The sequence below is a fragment of the Chelonoidis abingdonii genome, chromosome 10, assembly GCF_003597395.2.
Source record: "Chelonoidis abingdonii isolate Lonesome George chromosome 10, CheloAbing_2.0, whole genome shotgun sequence".
NCBI lineage: Eukaryota > Metazoa > Chordata > Testudines > Testudinidae > Chelonoidis > Chelonoidis abingdonii.
Window position 1 is genome coordinate 70,602,561 of NC_133778.1, and position 16,240 is coordinate 70,618,800.

The following is a 16,240-nucleotide window of genomic DNA, read 5'->3' on the forward strand; positions in this document are numbered from 1 at the left end:
ATAAAAGAGACAATGACATCATCGCTTGGCCTGTCCCTTCCTCCTCTCTCCGAATCTCAACACCTGGAAGACAGACTTTGAACTAGGGAGATTGGCCACAGGCTGGAAAGGACCTTCCAGCTGAACTGTGAGCTGCCTGTAATGTCTGTTAGGGTGACAGACTCCTTGATTCAAACCTTGCTTAGTCTGTTAAAGTTAGAATTTAGACTGTGTTTCTATTTTTATTTCTTAGGTAACCCACTTTGATCTCTATGACTGCTACTTATAATTGCTTAAAAGCTATCTTTCTGTAGTTAACGAATCTGTTTTATGTTTTACTTAAAACAGTGTGGTTTTTGTTGAAGTGCTTGGGGAATCTCAGCTCAGATTACAAAGGCTGGTGCATGTCCACTTTCCTTTGAGGAAGTGGCAGACTTATTAATGAGTTTGTACTGCCCCAGGGGATCTCGTAAGATGGTATATTTCTGGGTGCAAGGCTGGGAGCTGGCATGATTTTCTGATGCCTCTGTAGTATCTATGCACCTTGCAATCTTTTTGGCTGTATTTATCCTTACCACCCCCGGAAGATAGGGAAGTATTCATCCTCATTTTACAGAAGGGAAACCAAGGCATGGATAGGTTAAAGGACTTGTCCAAGGACACAAAAAAAGTCTGTGGCAGAGCAGAAAATTAAACCTGGATCTCTCTAAGTCCCAGACTAGCACCCTAACAGTGGACAGTCCTTCCTCTATTCACATCAGTGCCCTGGGAACACTCAACAGATAAATCCCTTACTGTTATACAACTGCTGAAGGTTACATACAGAAGGGAGACCATGGACTGTCTTTGATGTCCTGGTCCTTTTGATTATCTACCCAAGTTTTCCTGCATAACTTGATGGCTAGGGTTTTTACAATGTCCTAACTCTTACTTACATGATCTGTCGCTATAAACTTGCATTGATTTTTTTTTAAATCACAATCCCACCTACATTTTTCAAGAGCTCAAAAAAATCAATAGCGGGATTTTCATTTTACAGGTTAATGGCATTACTGCATTTTCAGGGATGCCTGTTCAAATGGATGTTAATAACTGCTGTACTGAGATCTGGTGCTGTAATTAGTCTGATAGATATGATAGTGAACTGTCTACTGTGCATTATGCTCCCTTGGATTTCTCTGTTAGTTTTAAAAACTCTGCAATATCAAGCACTTTATCTGTAAACAAACACCCTTTGAAACATTTTGTTCATGGAGTGTTTGGATTTTGTAAGGGGGGCCTATCCTAATCTTACTGAAATCAGTGGCAAAACCTCAGTTGGCTTCACTGAGAGTAGGATAAGGCCCCAAAATTGTAGCTGAACCATTTACACTATAGTAGCAGAAAGTCTAAGAATTTCTGCTGTACAGTAGCATCTTTCTCAGGCGTTTAGAATTCAGATGAAAAAAATTAGATGAAAGCTGACATACTGAATTATTTAACAGAGGGGGAACATTTTAATATATATTCCATAAAAAGAAAAAAAGTTTTAAAAGGACATTAAGATTATGTAGTTAAGCATTCAAAAGTCAAGAAATGGCAAAATTAAGATGTTTTCCTCCCTTTCATCTACCCATCAGTTTCTTCTATCAGCACTCCCTATAGTAGTATCTGAGCATCCTTATGCGTTTGCATTATGATTCAAACTTTAAGTATTTTTGTCATTTCCAGACTTAGGAGCATTTCACTTTGCATTTATATGAGTCAATATGACTTTTGTAAAGGAAAATCATGCTTCACTAATCTACTGGAGTTCTTTGAGGGACTGGATGACAGGGATGGATCACTAGATAAATTGCCCTGTTCTATTCATTCCTTCTGAAGCATCTGGCATCGGCCACTCATGGAAGACTGAATCCTGGCCTAGATGGACCATTGGTCTTACCCACTATGGCCATTCTTATGTTCTCACAATGTTTTTTAAACAAGTTTTATCGATGCAAGTTCTCTTTTTCTTCTTCCTTTTTTCCCTTTTGAAATACATACAAAGTCCCATCCCCTTTCTAGAGCCTTGTGAGATCTGCCCTGTTTCGACCCCCACAGGATTCACACAGTACAAAGCAGGTGATGGTCCAGTAAATAATTAAATAAGATGATGGTCCAGAGAAGACGTACCTCATTCAAGGCTTCATCCAATTCTCAATGAAGCCAATGGGAGATGGCTCAATCTCTCAGTGAATACTTTCTAAAGTGTGGACCATGCCACACACCTTTTCAGTCAGTGAGCTCATATGTACCCTTATCAAGCGTACATGGGGTGATGCCCTCTTACAAGGCTCTTGTGAATGCCTGCCTCATTCTCTACAATTATTTTACTCCAGTAATTTATTTTACTCTGTGGCTAATGTACCAGGCACAATACATCTTTGTTTCTCTCTCATGTGATTGAAGTTAAATAAGGTTATATTCGGTAAAATATATTACTCATGTGTAAAATCCAATTTTCAAAGACTGAATTACACTAGGAAACTCAAAATGGACTTTCCCTAAATGAGGGATATTTCCCTGCCAAATTTCAGCTTCAAGTCCCTGCTATTTCAAGCAATGGAAATATTATTTATATAATGGAGGAAGTGAACCTTTGCCCATTCTTATCTCACTTAATGAGTTTATCTATCCCCAACCCATACATTCATCTTCAGACACAGACCAAGCCTGGAAAACATCAGCCTCAGAGTTTAAAGTTTCTGAAAACTATGAATGACTGAAAACAGGGAATACAAATAAACTTCAGGTAAAAAACTCCCCATCCTACACTGCAGAAAGTATGTCTCTGTAACTCATCCCACTGATGGCCAAAGTATCTGAGGTCTCTCTGTGTTGGAACTTCACGTCAGGTGCCACTTTATTATAACTGATCCTATTTGGATCAACAGTGAGATTTGAACTCAAGATCTTCACAACTAAAAAGAATGAATCTTTACTATCTGAGTTAAAGGACTAGTCCTTTTAGCTGGAAGTAGCAGTGAATTCCAACTGCTTATGCAGGCCAGCCACTAGACAGAGACAAAAAATTACACTCTCCCACAATGAGTTAAGTATACAGTTTGGAAAGGTCTCCCACTGCTCTCTATTTTGCCCTTATTAGTGAACTGAATGCTGGTGACAACTGCCACGTGGAAGTTATGTACTTAGCCACCACATGGGACCAACATAGGAATGCTCCTTGAAGGACTTTCAGAGCAAATTCTCAAGTGCATACACGTCATCCCCCAAGAAGTAGTGAAGAATCCTTTTTACCCGCTCTTCATCCAGAACTTAACAAAATACCTAAAACAAAAATCTGTTTGCTCCTTCACCTGTGCACCAAACGACACCAATTTGGAAGAAAACTGGTTACCCTACTGCTGCTCATACTGATCAAATCACAGAGCATCATAAACAAAAATTAATGGGATGAGTTTGTATTTTCAAAGGTCTGCCCACACTGCACTGCTGATGAGCTTCAACCTGTCCTGTAAGGAACGCTTTTCAGGCTACACAGTAAATCCAGTCTCCAGCTTCTTCAACCCTTGGCCTCTCTCCTGGAACTGCCAGACAGGTATCAATTAGAGCTAACTACCATGGCAGCTGTTTGTAAGGAGTCTCCAGAGCGTCTGCCCCTGGGAACCGGAAGGAGGATTTATTAATTCATTTATAGTTCTAAAATCAGTTTGGGGGGTTGGGTTTCTGTTTTTGAAGTAAAAAGTGAAATCTATTGTCCCAGTTCTTCACTCGCAGTAAGAATCAGAAGCAACTCCACTGAAGTCAGTAGGAGAGCACTAGACTCTTCTGTGTTTAGGATTCTGAGCCCTTCACTCACATTGGGTTAATTGCTCAGCACTGGGGGTGCATGTTCACAGCCTGTCTCAAAACATTTTGGGCTTCGCTGATTAAAAAGAAAAATATGAGCTGAGATTTTTCAGAGCCAAATGGGGGAATTTTGCCACACAGCTCCATCTACAAGTGAAGAGAACTGTGTGGCTAAATCACCTACTTGAAAAAATCTCAATCATGTAATTTACAGAGCTGGTTTGGGGGGAATAAAGGGAACAGCACACCAGGAAAGTGTTTCTAAAGAGGGGGAAAGGGAATTTCAATAAAATCTCAATGAAGTTCCAAAAGTGGAAACATTTCTACCAGCTCTAGATTTGTTCTCACCAGACCTTCTGTTTATGACTAAACTGAGATGATGTTTATCACCAGCTGCATCTTTGTGGATACTGATGTCCAGGGGATATGAAGAGTACTCCATATCTGCCCTGCTCACCAGAGTGGGAAGAAGAATATGGCTCCTAGGGCAGAGAAACAGCAGCAACAGTAATTTTGCAATCATCAGGTCCTCTGCAACAGGTTACATCGTATGCCTGAGTCAGCTCTGGAGAGATCTGCTTGGAAGTGGGTTTAACGTGAGCTTAGGCTTTGAGACTTGGAGGAGGTGGTTGTAATAATATTTTTTTCATTGTTTAATCCTAAAAACAGCTGGTCCAATTCTCATCTCACTTCCACCACTTCTGACATGAGAGCAGCTCCACTGACTTCATCAGAGCTGACATAGTATGGGAAGGGAATAAGCCTAAAGTCCCTACCCAGGCCACCAAACCACCACGACTTTCACTGCCCTAGCAACTGGGACCTGCTGCTGAAGTTGTACTGCTTAATACACCACAGGAGACGAGAGCTCAAGAGGTCATTTCTACATGATGTAACGGGAATGGTGACATTACTTTACCAACGTCACTTGCATTGAGAAAACATAATGAACAGTATCTCCAATGCATGAGATACAGGCACTTTTAAAATCCATTCATGAATGGATTTTAATTTCAATCAGAGACTTTAAATGCTCTTTAGCAGCATTTCCATTGACTTATCGGAGACTCCGGCTTATATTTTATGAGACTTAGAGATCGTGCTTGGAGGGAAATACAGGGGGAAAATAATTAAGTGTAGGAGTAAATGTGCAGAGCTTATGTTTTCCTTCGAGAAATATTGTCCAAGAGATTCCCACTTCCATTAGTTTGGTGATTATTTCTCCCCACGCCACCCCCCGCTTTTTTTTTTTTTTTAAGGGATTGTTTCACATGCGCCTCACCAAATTATTTGCCACAAGAGAGATGCAGGGCAAAGTGTTCAAAAGTGCCTAAGGATTTAGGAGCCCATCGGGACTTAACAAGTGCTCAGAGACTTAGAAGTGTAACATACTACCAGCAGTCTAGACCTAATGGGCTAGATTTTCATTTTAAGAACTGAAATGAAGCAGACAGATTTTTCAGAAGTGTTCGGCATACAGCACTGCAGTTGGCTGTTTCGTAGGTTCCTAAATATGGATTCAGGAGGCTAAATTTAGGCTCCTATTTTTGAAAGTCTTGACTCTGAGGCTTTTCAGACCTTCTCTATTATGAATTGCACAGTTGCCTCTATATTATGGCGTGGAGGTGAGATGAATAGCTCTGGCTGGAACTATTCAGTTCCAAAGCAAAGCTGTGCGGGCCCATGCTAATAAACTGTGAGTGAAACATTCCCTGCTGTGAGGAGGAAGGCTTCTGGGACAGCATATTTCTGTATTAATCAGCACTGGAACATGAAACAGCCAAAATAACAAAAAGAAATAATACAAGAAAAGATGCAAGTGTGTTTAAATGAAGGTTTTCACCCTTTCAGTGCAACGCTGAGATGGTAGAATCAAAGTGCAGACAGAATTAGTCCACAAGGAACTCAACACAGGACTGTAAATATTAGAGATAGTAGATTCCAACTGTGACATCTATACTTCAAAGGAGCACCCAGGAACCAGCATATTCACCACTGTCATATAATTATGGAGATATTTTGTACAAAGTATGCCTTCTGAGGTATCATTTTAAAAGTCTAACTGTTGAACATTAATATTCTGTTGAAATGTATGTGCTATCATTATATGTGAGGTTATAAAGCACTGCTGTATATGTTACTGAAATATGCTGTGAGGTTGGGAACACCCACAACCAGCCTTTCAGGTAAAAATATTGAATAGCCAGACGTGTTGATGGCCCTTTAATGGGAAGCTACTCTCCCAATAGCCAACCTAGAAGACTTTTTAGGGACAGCACACAGACAATGGAGACTGCTTGACCAGTGGAGGCAGACTCTCACGTCACAGCAAAAGATGTTTCCAGCAAGCTGGAAGAAACTATAAAAGAAGGGAAGTGATATGGTCACTCGGTCTCTCTTTCTCCCCCACAACTCAACACCTGGAAACACATCTGGAGGACAAAAGACTGAACTGAGGGAGGGTGGTCCCAGGCTGAAAGAGAGAGTCTCAGCCTGTGTACTGAAGATCTGTGACCTGTTTGTACCATCTATCAGGGTGAGACACTGCTTGATTCAAATCCTGTTTAGTTTGTAGAACTCAGACTGCAAATTTATATTTATTTCTTAAGTAACCAACTTTAATCTCTAGGCTTCCTATTTATAATCATTTCAAATCTATCTTTCTGTAGTTAATAAGTCTGTTTTGTATTTTACCTAAAGCAGTATGGTTGGGGTGCCTGGGAAATCTCAGCTCAGTTTACAAAGGCTAGTATGTGTCCTCTCCACATCGAGGCATGGGCAGACTGGGTAATGAACTTACACTGGTCAGTTCTGTGGCGCAAGGCTGGGAGCTGGGGGGAATTAGCTGGAGCCTCTCTTTTATTGGTTCATGAATGGCGGAGAGATCCTTCATGTACTTCAGTTGGGTGTGCCCCTGCTTGTGGATATCTGTGTAAGTGCAGCACCTGTCAGAGGCTTGTAGCTTGGTAACAGCATGAGAGTGTGCGAAGGATACCTCAGCCTGGTTGGACAGAAGGCCCAGTGATCCCACAATCCAGGTTGCACCCCAGGGACACCATCACACCAATACAAAGATTTATATAGGGATTAAGGTAGAAGTATATTACAGTAATCCAAGATCACAGCAAAGCTGAGGACATGTTAGCTAATAGTTACAGAAATGAACCAAAACATTTGAATGCAACGATGCACGCCCTGCCTGGATGGTTAAGAGGTGGCCTTCAGATTCACACATCATAAAAGTGCACCTGACTGTTATTTACAGTTCCCCTCATCCAAACTTTCAGATTAGCTGACCATCTCCTTGAGAGCTTTACAATGCAATTTGTTTTAGAAGGTTAAAACCCACCATTGTGCCTAAACTAACTCAAAAAACAAAAACCTAACCTTAGTCCTGTTGTGCACTACAAACTTGTGTTCGTATAATGACATTGCTCAGGAGTGAGGAAAATCCACATCCCTGAGTGACGTAGTTACTGATGTAACCCTCGCTGCAGACAGCACTATGTCAACAGGAGGGCTTCTCCCGCCAGCACAGCTACCACCTCTCAGGGAGGTGGAGTACCTATGCCGATGCATAGATAACAGCTTCACTAAGTGCTCCAGTGGTGCAGCTGCCCCGCTGTAAGTGTAGACAAGCCCTTACTGACTTGAAGCAATGCATCTTCTTGCCCACTTATGCACCAAGCTTCAAAGCAAATCTAAGTTTCTATCCCCAGACTAGGCACAGGTTGATTAACTGGGAGCATGAGCTGCACTGCCAGTGGTGGTCAATATGTGCACCTGCTCACACTGGACTGCACTCGTAGTATGGGGCTGCACTTGCCACAGAAGGCTCTGTTCTGATATCCTCACTCAGGCTGAGTAGCGCTTCATTCCACCATGGTCCCAATTACTTCAGTGGGGTTACTTGTGAAATAAGGTGCAAATCATCATGATTAAAGATATCATAATCTGTTCCCCAGGGACTATCATTAGTAGCTAAGGAGATACAATAGGCCGAATATACCCCTGGCAAAATGCCATGGAACTACAGAATTACACCATGATGGAGTTTGGCTCAACAGAATGTTAAAAAACACCTCTGTTTTCCTGTGGTCTCTTAATACTAGGTCTGTCAGTACTTTGGCCATCTATGAAACTGTAGTTAAAGCATCACTGCCACAATTCTGCCTCTGCCAAAGAGCTTACACAGAGTATATCCAGAATTTCTGTCCTATGTTTTTTTTTAATTTGGTCTCTTCTGGGACCAAATTTTAAATGAAGACACATTCACATCTTCTAAGTTTCCCAAGGTTAAAACAAATAATAATGAGATGTCCTTTGCCTTTATCACATGTTCTGCTAGAGAGTAATTTATCTCCTAATATGCGTAAGGTGACTCCATTAGCAAATTTAAGAAGTGTCTGGAGAAGATCTTTTAATCATGGCAATAATGTTTATGATAGCTGTCTGTTGTTAATTAGTTTGCATGCCCATCCTCTGCTGCTGATGCCTGGAGAGGATTTTTGCGAGTGAGGATCTTTTACATCTTTGTAGGCTGGATTCTGCATGTACACACACCTATCTTTGGTAGGAATTTTCTGGATGTAAACAAGTCACACCATGTCTTCTATGCCCCAAATAAAAAAAACTCTGTTTAAAAGGACTTATTTTAATAGTAAACATGCTTTTTACTCCATGTTAGGCCAGGTGAGACAAAGTGCTGGTAGGACCAATGGGACTACTCATGGGAGTAGAGCAATTGCATGGTTGGGCCTCAGGTTATTTTGACAATGTTACCCACATGGACTCCTTAAAGAGAGACAGGACTTGTAACTTAGATTTTACTGGAAAAGAAAGTTCTAGAGTGAAATCCCAGCTCCATTGAGATCAACAGCAAAAACTGATTTGAACAGAGCCAGGATTTAAGTGCTAGTATTTCAACCCTCGAGCCAAGAACCCCCCAAGGGGGCTGAGATTTCAACCTTACAGCCAAAGACTGCTAATTAAGAACATGCTGCCTCCAGAGCCCCTGTGGTGTTCAAATTTAGGTACATTAGAGCGAACATCCCAGCTGATCGCAATTGCCAGGATGGTGCATATGAAGAGACAGGAGCTACACCATATTGGGCTACATAGATTAAAATAATTATCCTCAGTTGCACCCAGAAACAATTTGGCAGCCAGGGCAATCTGCATAACAGTAGTGATATATGCACTGGATGCAGAATGCCACTAAGTAAGCAAGCTACCACATTCTCCACTAGAGGAAGTATCTGAGTGGTCTTCAAGTGTGCACCAAGTGATCTACTAAAACAGAGTGCCCCTCAGTAGTTCAACGCGCAGATAACACACAGCATGAAACATCATGGCAAGGCCTGCTCACAGCCTCCTAGACAACCTGAGATGTGTCAATAAAGCACCATCAACCTCAGGAGTCAACTTAACATGTGCTCCAAATACTCTCTCCTGGTCACTTTAGAGCATTCTGATTGGACAAGACCATAGAAGGAGCAAAAAGGCAATGATCTGAGGCAAAATCCGATATTTGCCCTGCTCAAGATGAAAATTCAAGTAATCCAACCCACCTCAATTTATTTTAAGCAAAATAATTAACATTAAAATACCAACAATTCTACAGCACTTTAGGTTTTCAAAGCCCTTTACCAACACAAACTAACCAGCTGTCACCACACAGTTACTGTTGTGTATTCTGGCAGACTGGGGAAACTGAGGCAGATAGGTGCCAGTGACTTCCTCAAGGTTGCAAAGTGAAAAGTTAGAGGCAATGGGATTAGGATTCAGGAATACCTGGCTCTCAGTTACATGCTCAGTCCACTAGATCCCCTGCAGTGGAAGTGGGACAACACACGAGATGAGCTGAACATGAGGCGATCGCTTTGTAAAATAATGAGTGTCCAGAATATTCAACATATTAAGTTTTTCAACTGCGGTAAAAAAAAAAACAAAAAAACAAACAAGCCATCTCCAGCTCCTCACCTGTGTTTTGAACTTACGAACATTTCAAGCCAATTTTCTTTTAGGAGGATCATTACAAAAAAAAAATCTGCATTGACATTCAGCTTGTATATGAGAGACTGAGATGTAAACAACCCTTTTTATTTACAAACAGGCATTTGGATCAGACTCCGGAATGGGAAAAACAAACTCACATGGTGCGTGGAACATCACTAGTACAGACGAATGCTCCTTTATAAACTTGTCAAAGTCTTCATCCGTCAGGTGATAAACAGCATTCTCCTCATCTGCCCAGGGAGTCTCCGGGGCCTGTGGCTGAGGCAGCTGGGGACTACAAAACAAGCATACACAGTTGAGAGGAAGCTCTTCTGTGTTAAACAGCAATCATTTCAGCCAACCAGATTGCAGGAAATCAATCTGATTGTGCAAACACTAACACATGACACGCTAACCCCACCAAATGGAGTTCTGTAATTGGTTCCACTCTGAGCTGATAAGCAGTGAAACTAGATAAAACGGGGGGAGAAAAGAAAAATCCATCATGAGCAGAAGCTCGTAAAGACGGTGGAAATAGAAGGGGTAGAGCAGGGAGATAAACAGAAATGCTTTATTATTTCTTCGTAATATAAAATACACTTTTTTTAAACCACTCTGTTAGCCAGGTCAGCAGAATGCTCCCTGTTCTCCCAGAATTAGCTGCCATTAGCCCCACTCCAGCAAATGTCAAACAGCCATTCTAACAAATAGCCTCAGAACACATAATGCTGGATTTAGCGCTCCTATGCAGAGGTAAAGTGACAGGGGTGGTCTCAGGACTTGTGCCAAGACTCTGTCTCTAGTGATCTATGGCCCCCATCTGAGTAGCTCCCAAATACTTATGGATTTATCTTCAACACCTCTGTGAGATAATACTGGCCTCTCTTACAACTGGGCATTTATGCTCTGATTCAGCAAGGGACTCTGACACATACCTAACCTCAAATACAGGACAAGTCCCAGTGACTTCACTGGGATGCTCATGTGCTTAGCGTTAGGCATATGCGTACGTACTCTGCTGAACCGGAGTCAAAGAGATTATGTGACTGCTCAGGGACACACAGGAAGTCTGCAGCAGAGCTGGGAACTGAACCCACATTTCCTGAGTTCCAGTCCAATGCCTCATCCTGAAGATTATCCTTCTTCCCCTCCATAAACGTACACTAAAGAGACAGAAGATGGCAGACGGAAGTTTATCATACTGGTGACTACCATCAGCAGGAAGATCCCAATGGGAAAAGGTGAGAAGCTGCTATATGCAGATGACACATCAATATGGGCATACTCAAAAGAAGACCTAGAGGAAATAGTAAACCAGCGGTGTGACCACCTAAGCAATCATGAGATGAAAATGAGCATCATTAAGACGGAGGGCACATGGGTCAATAAATATGCCACTGGAAAACTGGATAAAGAGATTAAAGGAGTACAACTTAATCAGACTCATCATATCAAGTGCTTTGGTGGCTGGATTATGGAAGACAGAGTTTGAACATGAGCCACACTCCAGCCTGGGGAATGCTAGAAGAGCATGAAATAACATTTTAGGTGTTATGTCTGACAAGTGGATACCACGGAGACTGACAGCCCAACTGTACAGAACAGTGGTGCACTCCACAACGCTGTATGGTGCAGAAGCATGGGCAGTAAAGAGACGGCAGATGACAGAGTAACGGAAAGAAGGAAAAGCAACAGAAGTTGGAAGATGCAAAGAGCGGTACTAATTTGACATTTATTAGGACGCTGTTGATAATACGGTAGACTCAAACACAGGAACAGTTGGATCCAGACTTTGTTGATGTTAGAATCAGCTGAATTAAAAACATGGAATCAAACATCCTCAAAAACTTAGCAAAGTTCAGAGCTGGCTCTGGCCCATCTCTGATGGAGGCAGATTTGTTATTTTTGATTAAAGTGTATTAGTGTTTCAGCTGCCTGGCACATGCAATGGCAAGTGGAGGCTATAACTCATTTATCTTATCTGGCTGTCATTTCTAGACAAAATATGGTTTAGTAACAGTAGAATAGAGATACAGAGAGACAGACGTAGTGGATTTTGCCTACATATGTGGAGAGGTATGGCCCAAGAATACCAAATATTACATAGTAAATTGGGATGCACCAGGCCCTTTATTTAGATCCCAGTAGTATTTAAGAACCTCAAATCAAGAATCAGGGCCCAACTGTGCGATGCACAGTGCAGACAAATGAAGATGACAGTGCCTGCCCAGAGAGTTCACCATCTAATTTGTAGAGAAAGCCCAACAGGAGGGCAAAACAGACAAATGGAGGTGTGGTGGGGGAGGCGTTTAGCAGAAAAGCTGCTTGCCTAATCAATGCCAGATGCGAGTGATTTGTAGGGTCCTGGCAGAAGTAGGGTTTAAAGAGGTTTTGTTTTGTTTTTTGTTTTGTTTTTTTTAAGAGGATCACATGGTGGTTGTAAGAATTTTTGTGGGGAGTTTTTGTTCCCCATTAGCGGGCAGAATTTTACCAGGTCTGCGAGAGGGTCTGGCAGTTTAATTAATGAAGGCATCCGCTTAGATTGTAAGCTCTTTGGGGCAAAGACTGTCTTTGTGTTCTGTGTTTGCACAGCGCCTAGCACAATGGGGTCCAGATCCACAATTGGGGCTCTTAGATGCTTCAATAATAAAAATCATTCGCAATAGCAACCTAAGGAAATAATGGAAGCGGTGTTGGAGGCCCTATATAATCTATTTTAGGAACTAATTAGCAAATTAAGGAGAAGGAGCGACTCACATGGGTGGCTCACTTAAAATCCTGTGTGCATGTTAGTAAGGCTAGATAGCAGCAGAGAAGATACTTCAGCTTGGCTGAAATCCCATCTATGCACCTGGGGCATGTTAAGGGGCAAGGCAAACCTAGTGGCTAATGACAGTGGAAGACAGAAGTTTGGAAGGGTTATCAAGGGCTATTTAAATGAGGAACTAGGGACGAGGGAAGTACTGTAACTGGCAGTGCAGGTCTGAATGGGGCCCAACAGGAGGTCAAAAGAAACCAGTGAGAGGAGCTAAGAACCTACTAAGACCTACTAAGACAGTCTGAAAAAAGCGCAGCTTAGGAACTGAGTGTTAAAAAAAAAAAGGAAGAGATGGACTCAGTAATCAGTTGCGAGGAATTGGGTCTGGTGGTTGTTACTAGGGAGGGAAGCATGAGTAGGCGACATCACTGAAGATCATTTATATAATGCCATTAATAAGACAGATGCACTGTATCATCAGGATAGGAAAGGCTGCGGGAGAGGTATTACAGCACTGTATGTACAGAATAGTATCCAATGTATTAACCATGCAGTGTGCAGGGGGAAGCTGTATGACTGCTGCTCCTCCACATCCTCATAAAAATGTCTTACGGCTCAATGAGATAGCAGTCAGATCTATCTGGGTGTCTATTAGAAAGATAAGAGAGGTCAAATATCTGCAGATTGATGAGGTAGAAGTCTCCAGCGTAAGAAACAAATCTTGAGTAAGCAGTAGGAAAGATGCTCCAATCCTCCAAACTATAAAAATCTTATCCTGAAGGAAAAACTACCCTGGCTGACTCAATCCTTCTCTTCCTCTCTCTACCCCGCCCTTTGCGACCCCCAAAATCAAATTACTGTTTCCCACCCCCCGCAGCATTTAGGACAGGCTGACTGATTTGCCAAATACTGAAAATAAGTTTATTGAGAAAAGGGGTAGGGGGAAGGCAACCCCTTGGAGGATATATTTATATGTCACAATTTTACTGACATTTTCTATGGCTCACAAGTCTTCGCCGGATTCTCGGTATAGGTGAAGGCCTGCCCAACCACCAGCCACAACGGACACTCTGGTAAGGACACATCCTGGCTGTTCTGCACTGTCAGAATATAGAACGGTCTGTACCAAAGTAGCTCCCTAATGCGAGAGATTCTGTTGCAGGGGCTTTCTTTAACCTCAAACCATCTTATTTCATAAGTTATACACACACACCCCTCATTCGTGCTCCAGACAACCAAAGCAGGGTGATTTAGACTCAGATCTAAGCATTCCCGACATCCGGAGCTAGGATATTAGAACCAAGAGCTGGTGTGGGCACACATACAGAGTACGCATGTTCACCAACTGCTTCACCCCACTTGTGTTTCATTAAAAGGAAGCCACTTTCCTCTCTATCGCATGCAGAAATAGCCTGAGAAACAGATATTGCAAAGAGCAGGATGAATCTGAGGTTGAGTTATTTGCCGAGAGTTTTCAATTACATATGTGCTGTATATTTAAAATACATATGTCTCGAAGCTGTTTAATTACACTTTTAGGCCCTGGCCACAGCTTTTGGCTACTCGTATTGCAGATCGCTCTGTGTAAGATCATATTGGGCATGTGATAGGCTCACACTATATACAATTTTAAGTGCCACATCTATTAATGGCAAAACCCTAGTGTCTTTAATCTCTGCATGTGATTTCTTAAAAATTATACTGATTACAAAAGAGAGGCAAGAAAGCTTCTGCACAGATTGTCTTCTGAGAAACTATTAAGCATGTACAGAAAATTAAGTGAGGACAAAGAGCTGTCTTTAGCTCTGGACTGCTGCAATAACAGCCAAAGCCCACAGAGGCTTGTTAACAGAGATTATCATTGGAAAGAGCTTGCAGCTGTTCTGCTTTGCTTCCAGTAGCGGTGTTCACGAGCTGTCATGGCACAGATATGAAAGTACTGCACATTACAGGGATTATCTGGATGTAATGTGGGCAGACCGAAAAAGCACCAAAACGTCTAAGGTTTCACATGTGGTAGCCAGGTGATAACCCACATCCTTCCAGACCTGAAAGGCATAAAAAGTACAGGTGATGAAGTCATATATCCTTGCTCTAAGGGAGTTGCTGTCTTACTCATTCAATTCTGATAACTTTATAGACTGAAAGAGGCTTAGGGACCAAAGCCAAATTTCTCTTTGATTCACACAGTAGGACTCAAGCCAACCTCAGCATGCTAGGTTCCCTAATGCAGATTTCCCATTGACGTGAATGGGCATGTTGTCAAGCCTCCATTCTGGGGTACTGGCATGGCAAAGTATCAGCAAGTCCAGGCCAAATGGCCTACTGCTGTGAATGCCCCAAGACCATCATGCCTCAAGTGTAGCGAACAGATGAAGGGGAGGGAAGGAAGAGGGAGGTGCAGATTTTCTATTGAGGAATTGACCAAGATATGGAGAATATGGTGCTGGAGAACATACTGGATGAGGGAAGGCAAGGGGAAAAGTCCTGACTTTCTCAAATTTTGATAAAATCCATGGGCTAGGTCCTCAGCTGCTGTAAACTGGCATTCTAGGCTATTCTATATAGGTTCTCATATCTTCCTAATCACCACAGTATCTGTGTGCTTTCCAGTAGCTCAGCTTCAGTGAAGCTACGCCAACTTACACTAGCTGAAGATCTAGCCAAAACGAGTGTTTAAAAATGTATAGTGACTCAACTATAATTCCCACAAACCTCCAACAAGCCAAAAAAATATTTAGCATGACATAGGCACTGCCACTAGCAAAACAGAAAACCCAATATCCATCATATGGATCCTGGCCTCATTTTTCAAAAGCGACTAGTGATTTTGGGTTCATTGACTTTTGGTGACTAACAGAAGACACCTTAAAGGGGCCTGTCGTTTTCAAAACCGCTGAGGCACCCAGCTTATGAAATTCAGGCCCCTTACGAAGGTGTCAAGTTGGTCACTAAAAATGGAAACGTCCAAGATAACTGAAAATTTAGGCTCACATTTTGAACTGTAATTGAAACCCATAGATCAGCACACCTTTTTATTTACAGCAGACAGGTCACAGACAGCCTTTTGCTAGCAACACACTGCAACTGTAAAATACAAGGCATGCATGCTGAAAACAAACATTAATCAGAGTTAACCTGTAACAGTTCAGTCAACATCAGTGGTGTGGTTTTATTTGGAGAGGAGGAAGTGTGGAAGGGAGGGAGGAAGGGGACTGGATTGTTTTGTACAGTACATAAAAGTTCAATGCCTTACTTTTGCAGCCACTCTGCTATATCCTTCGCAGTAGCCCCATAGTTCTCATAGTGGAACAGGAACTTTCCTTTCCTATTAATGCAACAAAATGAGATTTAGTCCCTGTTCTGGAAGATAAGGAGGAACATGAAATTATGATTTAACATGATTTCTAAAGAAGAAGTAAAAAGGACTGACTCAAAGTAGCAGATGGTAGGGTATCCCCGGACATTGTATTCCTCCTTTATCTTTTCAAATTCCGTGGAGTGGACGTTCATCCCTGCAAGTACCTGCAAGATCAGAACAGAAGCATTTGTTTCTTTGCCCTCCTGCTATTCCCAATAATACAGGACATCACTGTAAATTCAAAACAAGAAACAAACTGTCCAGACTAATAGTCCTGGACAGATTTTGATTGCACTCATTTTACTGCAAAGCCA

The 16,240-nt window shown here is 42.0% G+C and overlaps 1 protein-coding gene across 2 annotated transcripts in view; it reads right to left on the minus strand.

Moving 5' to 3' along the window:
* The window catches only part of PDIA5 (protein disulfide isomerase family A member 5), a 123,369-nt gene that overhangs the window by 49,350 nt on the left and 57,779 nt on the right, over positions 1 to 16,240 (minus strand). For both annotated transcript variants that reach the window (XM_032797036.2, XM_032797037.2), the window contains exons 9-11: positions 15,999 to 16,090; positions 15,822 to 15,893; positions 9,966 to 10,102 (exon numbers count right to left, since the gene is read on the minus strand). In XM_032797036.2, coding sequence (XP_032652927.2) covers positions 9,966 to 10,102; positions 15,822 to 15,893; positions 15,999 to 16,090 — 301 coding nt within the window. The remainder of the gene's footprint in view (positions 1 to 9,965; positions 10,103 to 15,821; positions 15,894 to 15,998; positions 16,091 to 16,240) is intronic.